The 14293-nt window shown below is 36.8% G+C and overlaps 1 protein-coding gene across 4 annotated transcripts in view; it reads left to right on the top strand.

The window, feature by feature from the left end:
- Window positions 1-14293, top strand: part of HBP1 (HMG-box transcription factor 1) — a 30196-nt gene that overhangs the window by 9552 nt on the left and 6351 nt on the right. For all 4 annotated transcript variants that reach the window (XM_033088098.1, XM_033088099.1, XM_033088100.1 and 1 more), the window contains exons 2-8: window positions 198-381; window positions 2380-2608; window positions 5440-5578; window positions 5947-6058; window positions 6145-6257; window positions 8470-8626; window positions 9317-9461. In XM_033088098.1, coding sequence (XP_032943989.1) covers window positions 198-381; window positions 2380-2608; window positions 5440-5578; window positions 5947-6058; window positions 6145-6257; window positions 8470-8626; window positions 9317-9461 — 1079 coding nt within the window. The remainder of the gene's footprint in view (window positions 1-197; window positions 382-2379; window positions 2609-5439; window positions 5579-5946; window positions 6059-6144; window positions 6258-8469; window positions 8627-9316; window positions 9462-14293) is intronic.

Genomic DNA, 14293 nt, shown 5'->3' on the forward strand with positions numbered 1-14293 from the left:
TGGGTGTAATTTGATGCCAACTGCATGGTTGTAGGTCAAGATATCACAGTCATCCTGGTCTGAAGGATTTGGGGATATAAATAGCAATGTATGATTAAGTTAAAGATAACGTTGTGATGTCTCGGGTTGATTTTTATCATACTTATATAATCTCCCGATCACATGACTTGACATTTTTTTCTTACATTGTTTTTAAGTCGGAGCACCATAACATGGTGTGGGAAGTGAAGACAAATCAGATGCCTAATGCAGTACAGAAACTCCTGCTGGTAATGGACAAGAGAGCATCAGGAATGAATGACTCACTGGAGTTGCTGCAGTGTAATGAAAATTTGCCGTCCTCACCTGGCTATAACTCTTGTGATGAGCACATGGAGCTTGGTAAACAAGATTAAAAGTTTTTAGGAATCTCACTGAAATTCAGATTAATTTTCATGTTTAGCCTACCTTGAACTATTAAAAAGTATGTGTAGTTTTGTACATTATGAGTTTTCTGTGTTCTCTTGTTATTGCTTGTAAAATATTACTTAAAACCAGCATAAACCTGAGTTATTTATGGTTATAGAAACTCATTTACAAAGTATTAAACTAAGCTGCCTTACTTCATGGGTAAAGATTGGGCCATTAAATTTAGGAAAACCCTGCTGTGTCGCTTTTCAAAAGGTGTTACTTCTGTAACATCCCAGTGAGCTCAGTAAATTATGCCTGGCCACTCTTCATGGCTGTTCGTTAGTATGAAGAAGTTACAGGGGACCCTTGAAACTTGAAGATCTGACATTTGTGGTCGTCACTACTGCTGAGCTACCCCAAAGATATGTAGCCTGTAGAAATGTGTAGGTTTGTTGAGGTATAATTTTCAATTGTATTGGTTTGAGGTGTTGAAGAGTAAACAGCTAATGAGTGACCACAGTTGCTAACGCCCAGCTTTTCAGCTTGGTTTTGTCCCCGTGTAATAGGCAGTTTTCCTTAATGTTCACAAAACCCTGAGAAGATGTGGTTATCTTTATTTTACAAAAGATGAAATAGAGGCGGTTATATGCTAGGGTGCCTTTTGGGAACGTGGAGATCCTGAAGGCCTTGGGTCCTCGTATTCCTTAGTAGTGGTTACTGTTGAGCAAGGACACCCTTTTCATCAGGCAGCTGATTCTTCACCCTCACATCTTAGGTTTCTGGAGGAAATGAAGAACCTGGGGCTAAGGGGGGCTCAAAAATGTGTGCCACCGCAAATGACTTCAGATTAAAAGTTGTTAATTTCCTGAATTTGAAAGACAGAAATGAACTCTTTACAGCAAATAAAGAAGTGATGGTCAAAGAAGGATGTTGGCAATGAGGGAAAGGAAGTAGCTACACAAGCGTGAGGATTTGATGATAGATGTCCTGAATCAGTACTTCTGAGTTAGACATTTCAGTGTGTTAGGCTATTCTGGGATGTTTGCCTGAATAGGATTTATGTGTATGTACCCTTTGTAGTGGCAGTTTAGGAGAACTCCCTAGACGAGAAGAGTTTCTAATATATTGAAGGGAACCAGTGGATCTATACAGTGTGTGTAAGTAGGTATACGTTTCATAGAGAGTTTTTTAAGGCCTACAAGATGCTTTTTCTCCCTTTATATTTCTTCTTTCTTACTCAATAATTTAGAATTTAATTTTTAGAATTCCTTATACTATTCATAGCCTTCATGTGTACATGAGTGGTAGTTGGGTAGTTTTTATACTTTTCTCTCTTGGGGAGTGAAAGTCTATCATGAACTACCTTGTGGGAATACAGTTACAGGAAAAAATAACCAATAAATATTACTGAGTTCAGAATTTCTTAGTAAAAAATAATTTGCCATATATAAAGATGAATAAATGGTACCTAAAAACTTATTATATGATCTATAGTCTTATCTTTGAAAATTGTTTTCATTGTTGCAGTTATCTAGTATAACAGGTTAATAAAGTATATGAACATAAGTACATACATACACACAGAATGTCTTCTTTTTCATTAATGTGTTCATGTAAAAATGTGTATAGTGGCATGTGGATTGCTCCTAAAGTGAACTATAAAACATCAGGGGGGAAATGTCAGAATACACAAAGCTTGTTTTTCCAGTCTGCACAGTTGTGGTAATGACATGGTTTAGGTAGTGAGGTCATTACTACATTTACATTCAGTGGATACACTTTTCTCCCGGGCTCTGTTGACCCTTAATGTACTAGGTGTTATTTTTTAAAATTGAAACTTGTTTCATTCAAGAAAACCTTTTGGATTTATACTTTTCTTCTCACAAAAATAATTAGCTAAATTAGAGGACTTGTCTTGCGACTATAATTAATAGAATTGCCTTGTATTAGTAGTTTCCTATTTATAATTTTGAGTGTGCTTATTTGCAGATGACCTTCCTGAACTTCAGGCTGTGCAAAGTGACCCCACCCAATCTGCCATATACCAGCTAAGTTCAGATGTTTCACATCAAGAGTATCCAAGATCGTCTTGGAACCAAAATACCTCAGACATAACAGAAAATACTTACCGTGAAAATGAGGTGGATTGGCTAACAGAATTAGCAAATATTGCCACCAGTCCACAAAGTCCACTTATGCAGTGCTCATTTTACAACAGGTAGGAACATTGGCTATATTTTTTTTGAATATTTCTATTACCACAAAATGCTATTTTCTGTAGTTTTAAAAGTAAGGCTATAAACCATCTAATGAATGGTTTACTTAAATTAGGATTTAAGTAAAGTCATTAGAATAAGCTTCTTGTGTTATGATGATCAAAGAGCTATGTTATTCAGTAGTATGATTTCATACTCTGAGGATTGGATACAAGTAATATGAAAACAGCAGAGTGAAAAATACTTGTAAATGTTTTTAAATCATCGGAAAATAAATGAGACGAAGAAATACTTTTAAATTTTTAACAAGCTTGAGTTTGGTTCCTTTCTGTGTAGGTTTATTTTCTCCCATTGTATGTGTCCTTGTTGTTTACCTGTTTGCTAATACTATCATTTGCTAATCTTTAAATCTTGAACTTATAAAAGTAGACTCCCATTGGTGAAAACCAGTTTCATATATCCTGACCAGAGTTTAAGAAAATGAGTTGTGCTGTGAAATTATGGAAGCTTTCAAGCAATATTCCTAGAGACCTGCGTAGATAATATTTATTAATTATCCCTAAAATCATGACATTATCTGTGTAAAAAGACAGATAAATATTATAGTTTGTAGGGGAGAAAAATGCCCACATTTACACTCATGTGGGTGGATAGACCGTAGTTCATACTAGATGATGTGGAAATAACTGAATTTTGGTGGTGCTCTTAAGATAATTCCTTGCTAAAGAATAAACTTTTTAGGTTAGAAGACTAGTTTTCTTGCAGGCCATTAAATTATGCTGCTTTTCTTCTATTCAGCAGGATATTGGTCTTGATTAAAGCAAATTCATTTTAGTTAACTACAGTTTAATTCCATGAACATTTTCACAGGAAAGAAAACTTGCTTTCCAGAGTATTATTTCCTTTATATCCCAGTTTTCATTATAATCTTAATAGTCAAAACTAAAAATTCTTTTACATTAAAAACACAAACCCTGATTTTACTATTGGACTTTCTTTTTTCCCCATTTCTAGTTTAGAGATAATTCTTTTCTTTTTTCACAGCAAACTCATGAGGATGAAAATATGGTTCATGGAAAGTTGAGTACATCCTTCAGGAAAAAAATCAGTATAAACACATAAGTAAAGGAGTTATCTCCCTAAAGATGTAAATTTATTCTCTGCAACATTTTCTGTGCTTCCCTTCTTCCTAGGGAACAAGACCAAGAGTCACGCTCTGCTATCTTGCCTGCATTGTAACACTGTTCATGCAACTTCTTGTAGAGTGTTAACTATGTTAGTTATTGAGCTTCGGGTGTCTGAAGTCCTAACTGTACAGTACCAAGGGTTTCAGGAAGGTCACATTTACATTATCCCTGCATAGACAGAAGGATGGAGATACCAGTATTAGTGTTGTAGACATGTGTTTATAAGTTAATTTTTCACAGAACATTTAGGCCCTTATACATTTTAGAACATTGCACTGGTACTTCTCTTTTAAAGAGTTAAACAGAAGAACTGATAAAACACATTTTCCTTTAGTGGAAAAGGCAGGGATGAATTAAGGAATTTTTAGCAGTTTGGTCATTCTCTAATAACGTCATAAAGTTCCAAATGTATAGTGAAGAAATTGGTCAAAGATGAAACATTTAGTATTTGTATTTTGAAATCCAAAATTGGAATGTATGGTGAAATGCATGGAAATTTGTGGGGTTTTTATTTAAGAACTGATATGAACATGAAAGCAAAATAAATTTCACAGATCCTCATTTAAAAATAATTTCTGCAAAGGTATAATGAAAAAATGTTAATGAGGATAAAGTTAAAATTGAGAGGCTAATAAAATCTCGGTGAATAAGGAAGAATTGGAAAGTAAGATGCCCTCTTCCCCATTTTAAAAAGAGGGTTAGTACAGACATGCATAAACTTTGTTCTGTTAAGGACCAAATCCCTATTTGGCATCTCAGAATGGTCCTGGTTTGGGACCTTCAGACAGATCTACCCCCAGACCTTGCAGTCTTCCTCTGCTGTTTCCACACTTCCCATGTCAGCACATGTTCCTGGTCATCCTTTATGGGCTTGCTTCTTACTGTTAACCACTCCTGGAAATAGCTGATCTGTTTGCGGGGAAAGATCTTAGTATGTTCTTGGGAGCGTAGGTACTCTTAAAGGGAGCACTGCCAGGTAAAGAGACTTGTGAGGGGAAACTGTGGAAGGAAGGGGTAAGTTTTTTTTAAGGTGATCCTGAGGCAAAATAACTAGTCCTTATGTGGAGGTGCTTTTCCAAAAGTTTGTGTTAGGAAACAAGAAATAGTGACCGGTTACAAGCAGTTGCAAATAGGCTGCTTTCTGCTATAAGAAATAGTAAGTTGAAGCATTTTAGCTTAAGGTAGTTCATGTGTCTGCCTGGTGACAGGTGGTTGGTAGATACAGAGTTCAGTGTTGGCTGTATTAAGCATAGATTCACTTGTATTAAGACTTAGTGACTATATCTCAAAGTAGAAGAAAAGTAGATAGGGAGCCCTGCATGGGGGTTATTCCTCATGAATTAAAATATGCACATTTATATGTACTTGTTGATACAAAAATAAATGAATGAAACGAATTCAGAATTTAAAATACAATGTCAAATCTGGAAAAAACAGTGCTTAAAATGTGTGAAAAGGGCTTAGGTAAGACGTTGAGTTAAGGAACAGCATATTCTAAATGAAAACTCTATGTCTTTACTAGTGTTTTCAATAGGTGTCTTATATGTAATAACATTGGCATTTCTAATATGAAGTGTTTTTCATCAAAAGGAAAGATCTACTTTAAGGAACTGTGCTTTATTGTTAAAACTACTTCTTTATTTTAGATCATCTCCTGTCCACATCATAGCTACTAGCAAAAGCTTACATTCCTATGCACGCCCTCCACCAGTGTCGTCCTCTTCTAAGAGCGAGCCAGCCTTCCCTCATCACTGGAAGGAGGAAACACCAGTCCGACATGAAAGGGTGAGTTGAGTCATGAGATTAAACTTTGACAAAGTTTGCACAACAGTTGAAATATATTAACTTTCCCTCTTTCAGAAAGTCTTTTGAAGCACATACAGATGGAAAAGAGTATGTCTCATTGTTCTGCTAGTGATCTAGATTCGATTTCACGTACAGCTCTATTAACTGCTAGGAAAGTTTGTTACAAGTGGGAATATGCATTTAACTAGAACTTTTCAAAATCTTCAGTTCTCAAAGGCATTGTGTTTCCCTAAGTTTAGAATGATTGTTATCCCCTAATAAGGAGAAAGCCTGAAGGCCTGAGATAAAGACAGATAGTAACAAGATATGTTTAAAAATAAAAAAGTGTATAATGTTTTTCTCCACAGGCAAATAGTGAGTCAGAATCTGGCATTTTCTGCATGTCCTCCCTCTCAGATGATGATGATTTGGGATGGTGCAATTCCTGGCCTTCAACTGCTTGGCACTGTTTTTTGAAAGGTAAAAAAAACACAGTTGAGTTTTTCACAGCTTACGTGTGCAGCACACTAGTCACACATCTCATGTTTGTTTTGCTTGCACTGCAGGCACACGCCTGTGCTTTCATAAGGGAAGCAAGAAGGAGTGGCAGGATGCTGAGGACTTTGCTCGAGCTGAAGCCCGTGGCAGTGAGGACCGCCTCCAGATGGGCGCGCACAAGGTGGGGGTCGCATTCCTGAAACTAAAGTCTTCAAAGGGAAACATAAGGTTTATTGTTCACCTACAGGAGTATCCTCCATTTACTTTCATGTTTAAGTGACAACTTATAGTTTAGGTAGAGGTTTTGTGACTCCTTATCGTTGTTTAGCCTGATGGAGAGGTTTTAGATTTACGTGTATAATTATACTTTCTTAGAGGTGGACAAGTAAACTGGCATTAAAAATGAATGAATCAATCAGTGAGCCAAAGACTTGTCTTAGGTAATCTACAAAGTGGTTAATTCCCCTGTGGATAACGGAGAGTTGCTTACATTAAGTTATTTTTTGAATAACTCCATAAAACACCAGCTTTTTCTAAGTTGATAAGCAAAAGCAGTAGTGGGCAATCGTAGGATAAAGACAATTGACACCCTTGTCTGTGAAATCTTGCGTTTCTCCAAGTGCACTGTGGGCAGAGAGTTGGGGCATGTGTAGCACGCTTGTTTAAAATTCCTGTTTGATCTTGCTGTCCCTACTGAGATTTTTGAGAAAATTAGTCCGGACATGGCTGCCTTCAGTTTCTCCCTCTTGCTGTTATTGTTCATTATAATGAAGTTTGCCTTAGCCTGAGTGGCCGTTACCACTCTCCTAAAGTTGTCTCAGAGGTTACTAGCTTTATTCTGATTTCTAGAGAGACTGCTACTTGTTCCATTTGACATCTCTGCAACATCTGGCACGGCGACTTACTTCTTGACGTTGTCTTCTCTTGATCAGTGAAGCAGGCAGTGCCTTGATTCTTTTTCACATCTCGGTCTTTCTGATTAGTGGCTTGTCTGCCCAGAGTGGTGAATGGTAGACAGGGTTCTGCTCCTCTGCACTTAAGCCACTTCCTTCTGTGATCATGTCGGCACCACCTCCGTGGGGTCTGAGGACAGCACTCTGGACTTGGGAGCACTCCGGAAACCTGGGTGCTCTTCTAGCTCTTCCAGCAACTATTTGTGTGACTGACCTTGGGCAGATTGTTAACCCCACTAGGCACTGGCTTCTTGATCTGTAAAATGGGATTGGATTACTTTTAAGGGCTTGTAGGTCTAAGAAGTAGGAGAGTCTGTAATTCAGTTATTTACAAATAGATGTCTGTAGCCTTTACTTACATGTTTCCACGTGCGTATTAGACATCTGTATAGGAATATCAATCCGTTGTTCAAACTCAGCTTATTAGTACAACCAACATTGGAGTCACCTTTTTCTTCCTCTTCCTGGCCTATTTTTCCCCTAATTTTTTAAAGGTATTGTTATCCTTGATTGCCAGATTCAGGACCATCAAGTGGACTATCCCTTCATATTTAGTTATCAGTTCTATTTCCTTAAAGATTTTTTACAGTCATTTTTCTCTCTCATTCTTTACTTTGTTCATGTACTAGTGTAATGCTTGGATACTATAGCTGGCTGTTGGCATATCTGTCTCCTTTGTTTTGAATTTAACGGTAGAAATCATGTGTTGTTAATGCTTGTATTTTCAGAGCCTGGTGCCTGGTATATACTAAATACTCAATAAATATATGCTGAATTTAAATTTAGCCTAGTTCTACCACCACTGTACTTGTCAATTCAAGACTGATGGGTTTCTCTTCTTATATCTTTAAATAAATTGAATACTAGAGGTAATTTTTCTATGTTATTTCTATATTATTCTTTATTATCATCTCAAAATGAAGTCATATTAATAAAAACACTTTCATTGACCTCCCAGTTCCTCTCAAAGGGAAGTTGAAGCACTTTGTCTTTAAGACCCTTTACTTACTAATTGGCCCCTCCTTTTCAGTCTTAATTACCCCAACTCTGAACTCAGCTTGTATTTTTAGCAAATACTCAGCACTCCCCAAAGCAGTTGTTAGTTACAAGTACTCCTGGTGTAAGGCCTGTTCTACCTTCCTAAATTTCATTCTTCTTTTGGGAGTTGGGAGCCTCCTTAATATCTCTCAGAATTAATGTCTCCCTTTATTAAACTCCATTAGCATTATTTACCCTTGAATTAAAATGCCTTTTCCAGTCTGCCTTATATTGTAGTGATTTATATATGTGCTTTTCTTCACTACTGGATGAAAGCTCCTTAAAGACAGAGATCCTGTCTTGTTTATTTTTTGCCTTTTCCACAAAGTCTTACATAATAGGAATTTCACTGTGTGTTGAATTGAACATGCCAATTCATTTACTTTATACCTGTATTTTCAGGGCTATGGTTCTGATGGTCTAAAACTGTTATCACATGAAGAAAGTATATCCTTTGGGGAGTCTGTACTGAAGCTGACTTTTGATCCTGGTACAGTGGAAGATGGTTTGCTAACTGTAGAGTGTAAACTGGATCACCCTTTCTATGTTAAAAATAAAGGTAGGCCTTCAATTTGAATTTGTAGTAACTTTTTAAAGAAATCTTCTTAAATCTATAATTTTATCTTGTGGCATAGATCTTTGATGATCAAGGAAAAAAAATTGAAGGGAAAATTTCAAACTAAGTAAAACTACTATAGGAAATGCCTTATATGCTATGTGTCTTAGTGGTGTAGTAGTCAGACCAAGCTCTGCTTCCTGTGGGTATGAAAAACTTTTAGATTCGTGTAGCATACTACATAATACGCTCTCTTACCTTGGTGTATAGTTCGGGGAATGGAGTATTCTAGTAATTGCATTTTGGTTTAGGGTTACCAATTATGCTATTATATACCTGAATCACTTTTCAGAGCCTATTACAATACCACCGTGTTAAACATGATAATTCAGAGAGTATTTCCTGGTCTCACTCATCATCATTTATTACTCACTATCTTGTAGAAGATGGAAGTGCTGATAGCCTCTATTAATGTTGAATTAAACTACGTTTCAGAAGGCTTTTGTATTGCTTAAAGAAAGTACTTGTACTTGGCTTTATGGCAAAGATCCATGACTTGTGTTAGAAAATGTCTTGGGACTTATTTTAAATAGCTTTCTTTTTTAAGACTCAGAAATGATATATCTGTCATATAATAGGGTGCTTTCTATCAATCCCCATCCTTGATGCAGCTATTATTTGATTTAACTGTAGGTTGGTCGTCGTTTTATCCAAGCTTGACCGTGGTACAGCATGGCATTCCGTGTTGTGAGATTCACATTGGTGATGTATGTCTACCTCCTGGACACCCCGATGCCATTAATTTTGATGATTCAGGTGTTTTTGATACATTTAAAAGGTAATACTGGGTCAGTTTTCTTTTTCTGCCGAAGTTTACCTTTAATCTCCCTACTGATTGCTAAGTCAAATATTGAAGAGGTTAAACCTTTAAAGATTTGAGAATTACAAAAGAACCACTTAGAGGTAGTACATATACATGATTAAGTGAAAAAATGTTAGGTAATTAAAGTAAAACCAACAGCTCACGGGGTTTTACATAGAGTAGTCATATAGGAAAAGTGCGTTCATTTAGCATTAGATTAGGAAAAACATAACGTGTTACATGGCCAAGAATTTAATAGATCGGCTTTGATAGTTTAAAAAAAATTGTTATATCTGGCCAGTTGTTTTTAATCAGTCCATGTCTCTTAATATTTTTGTAGTTAATTATATCTTTTTCTCTTTAGTTAACTGTCTTTGTTTAATACTCATTTTGACCAAGGGCATTAGTTGCATGGTTTAACAAATAGTAAACATGGCAGAAACTTGAGATTTGTAAAGACTTAAGAGGGAAGTGGTATTTCCTGTGATCATGTTGCTGTTAAGTGGCAAAATAGGACCCTCAGGAAGGTTGACCCACTGTCTCAGTTTGCATAGAATTTCTGTGGTTCCAGCGCTGAAAGTCCAGCATCCCTGGAAACCTGTCAGTCCTGGGCTAACAGGGACAATTGGCCACCCTACTCCCAGGAGGTACCCAGAGAAAGTTTGTATGTAAATATCTGGGATTTTAAGACTCATTCTTTAAGATAATTATCAAATCCACAGGCATCAGGTAGAGAATTCTCAAGAGTTCCTGCTGGGGACTAGATTTTCTTTCATTCAATTAACACAATAACATATAAGGTTGATATATTTGTAAAAGCACAGGCCACAAACTCATAGCTACAGAGAACATTTTTATGGTTGCCAGATGGGAAGGGGGTTGGAGGATAAGTGAAAAAGGTAAAGGGATTAAGAAGTACAAATTGATTGTTGCACAGTAATCATGGGGATGTAAAGTACAGCATAGGGAATATAATTGTCAGTAATATAGTAATTATGTATGGGGTCAGATGGGTACTAGATTTATTGGGGTGATCACTTCGTAAATTACATAAATGTCTAATCACTATGTTGTACACCTGAAACTAATATTGTATGTATGTCGGTTGTAATGAAAAAGTTAGAAAAATTAAGACAAAAAGGGAAACGAAAGGGGGAAAGAGTGAGAGAGGGTCACTGAGAAGCAGAGCAGAAGCTGGAATTCAGGCCTCTGGATTCTAGTGAAAGGCCCCTTTCCCTTCCTGAGGAAACATTGCATTACTTGAAAAATAAGTGCTTATTGTTTGCTTGCTTAAAAACACAGGCCATATGCTTAATAACAGCTGCAACATTGCAATCTAAATGCCGCTTGATTGTATCACTCATACACACTTTTCCTTGGAAAATTAGAAAATGAGACAAAATTTTAAGGTCTGATACTAAGTATTCTTAGGATACAGATCAGTGGTAGCTCCTTTGTTTTGGTGAGAGTGTAAACAAAATTTTGGAAGACAGTTTGGCCTTATAACACTGAGTATCAGCAGTTCCATTCCTCTGTAATGTACCCTTGTGGACCTGAGTTGGGAGATGTGTAAATAAGGTCATAGCTCTGTGAAATGGAAAATGAATGAACCTTAGCTGTACATTTTAAAACATGGATCAACTTTAGAAATAATGTTTAATAAAAATCAGTCTCAGAAATATACACAGTGATTCCATTTTTTATGGAATCATATTCTTTTGAAATATATGTAATAAAATTATAAATATATTGGCACTATACAGTATATAATACATATAATACATACCATCCAGTTACGCTGGGGTTCTTCACTGGGAGGGCTCGGATTCAATATATAGTTACTCACAGCTCGGATTTCTTACAGTGAAAGGATACAAAGCAAAATCAGGGAAAGGAAAGGCCTGGGTGAAGTCTGGGAGAAGCTATGCTTCCGGGAGTCCTCTCCCAGTGGAGTCACGCAGGACATAACCTATATCCATTAGCAGTGAGTTATGACCTGTATGAAATGTTATCTACCAAGTGTCTATCTCCTTAGACACTCAGCAGGTTTTTTACTGAGAGCTGGTCACATAGGCTGCCTCAGGCTGGCACGTACCAACATTCCAAACTTCCAAAAGGAAAGCAGGTGTTCAGGGTAAACCATATTGTTTGTATACAGTTTCGCGAATTGGTCCACTCTTCTCAGTTGTGGGAATCAAAGTTTTCAGATGATAATTAAGGGCCAACCTTGTAAACCGTTGGAAGGATAGCAGTCAGGCCTATTATACCTTTTCAGCACAGCGAAACATTATGTATCACATGTTAATAAATTGACGTTACCATAATTAATGCTGTTATAGTATGTATATATTGTGTTTATGAATAATGCATTATTTTTATAATAAAATTATTGAAAAAGTAAGAGAATGATAAACATTTAGGAGACTAGTTATCTCTGGGGGGTTGGCAAATGTAGAATTATGATGATGTTAGAAATATTCTGTTTTTTAATTTAGGTTTTGGGTTCCCTCATTTATTTGTATGTTTTATATATATATGTAATATCAGGTATTGCGTAGTGCACAAGATTGTCTCTTAAAGCAAAAGGAACACTTGGCTACCTAATTCCTGTTTTTCCAAGATGGCAAGTTCTCATCGCTTGGTCCTACTGAGTAGCAATCACTCTTACGATGATCTTTGCACTGGTCTTTCTTGTGGAGTGACAGCAGCACCCCTCTTTTCCCTTGCCCATAAAAGAGTGCACATGGGTGGTTTCATCCAGGAGAAGCCATGAACAAGTTGAGCAACGTGAAGTTGACTTAAATTTTCATTATGGGTTAGATTATGGCTTGCTTAAGGGGGTGCTTAAGGGAGATGCTGCGCGATACAAGGAGGGCAAGAAGGGAAAGAAAGAAGGAATACTTAGTTTAGGAAGGAACTGGGAACCGCAGAATAAATTCCCTTGCCCACTTGGGGGACTTGGGGCAAGCTGTACAGGGAAGACATTGAGTAGATTCTAGCTTGGTAAGGACCGGAAGTCAGCAATAAACTGATGAGCTCTTAAACATAGTGCTGGCTCTCTTGTGGAAAGGAAGCTTCCAAGTGGGAGCATGATTTGAAGAAGCCGATTCGAGACTTGGAGATATGTGCCAGCTTCTGCCCTAAGCGTTTTCATACATGCGTTGTTCTTTCAGCTATGCAACAACATTGCACAGCATGTATTCTCTTCATTTTACAGAATATAGACTTGAGGCTAGGTGGTTTAACTTGCCCAAGGTCATGTTACTTGTAAGTGGCAGAGGTGGGATTTGAACCCAATTAAAATTTTGCATCATTATGTTTTGCAAAAATACTTATTTTACCCTCTCAGTCACCCATCAAACATTTGAGAGCTTTGTATGTGCCAGGCATTGGGGATTAAAATCAGACGTGGGCCTGGCTCTTCGCTTCCAGCCTAGAGAAGGAAATGGTTTGGTACATGTGCACGTGGGGCACACTGATGGAGGCAGTGTAGTCTGGTAGGAAGCTGAGGTCTGGAGCTGGACTGCCTGGGTTCAAATCCTGCCTCTGCAGTAGATTGCTATGGAAGCTGGGTAAGTTAATTAACTTTTCTCTGGCTCTTTAAAAATCTGTAAGAGGAGAATAATATTGAAGGGAGGAGTAAATGAGTTAATATATATGGCATTGTCAGTAGATACTCCACTATTATGGAGTTTTTCTTTAAGAGTAATAATTAGACAATGAAGGTCAGAAAGGACATTGTAAGCTTAAGGAATGGCGTGTACAGAAAGAGGTGTGAAAAAAGGCACATTTCAGGAACTTCAGATAGTGAAGAAACTGATGGTGAGGTAGTATAGCAAAAGGTTATTTTTTCAGGTATTCTTTGTAATAGTTTAATGCTGTAGTTACGTCAAAATCCAGAATTCTGTGATTGAATATTTCAAACTGCTTTAAATTGTATCCATACTGGAAATAGGTGATGGTTACATTTGTGCCACTAGATGGTAGAGTTTTCAAATTTCAGTAGTTAGCTTACCCTATTTAAAAAATTTTAATTGAAATATATTTGACATATAGCACTGTGTAAATTTAAGGTGTACCACATGTTAATTTGATAACTTTATATATTGTAATAAGATTGCCATTGTAGGGATAATTGGCACCTCTGTCATGTTACATAGTTATCATTCCTTTAGTGGTTGTAATAATTAAGTTCTAGTCTCTTCGCAAGTTAGATGATTACAGTACAGTATTGTCTGTTCACTACAATGTGCAGTAGCTCTCTAGGGCTTACATACTACTCATTGCAAGTTTGTACCCTTAAACATCATCTCTCCCAGCCCCCTAACCCCCATTAGGTAACCGCCATTCCCATTTTTATGAGTTTGGTTTTGTTAGATTCCACATGTTAGATCATACAGTATTTGTCTTTCTCTGTCGCACTTACCTCGCTTGGCATAATACCCTCCAGGTCCATCCATGTCGTCTTACCCTATATGAAATATTTTGGTATTTTACATTGTAATTAAATATTTGTCTCAGTAGAGATTAATTTGTGTCAGATTTACTTATAATGCTTAAGTTTGCTGTTTTTCTAAGTTATATTTGGAAGTAGCTTATGGTAGTGATTCTCTGTCATAATACTGATTGCTATGCATTCATTAGATGATTTTGGAGTCATACTTTAAGTACATTTATTTCATGTAATACCCTTAAAAAACAGACGTTGTGTGGTTGATAATTGGTCGAATTCATTTTTACTACGTGCCGTTAATGGCATGGACCTCATTCATTTAGCTCGCTCTAGAATAGAATAATGAGGTTATGAA

The sequence above is a fragment of the Rhinolophus ferrumequinum genome, chromosome 20 (genome assembly GCF_004115265.2).
Source record: "Rhinolophus ferrumequinum isolate MPI-CBG mRhiFer1 chromosome 20, mRhiFer1_v1.p, whole genome shotgun sequence".
Classification (NCBI taxonomy): domain Eukaryota; kingdom Metazoa; phylum Chordata; class Mammalia; order Chiroptera; family Rhinolophidae; genus Rhinolophus; species Rhinolophus ferrumequinum.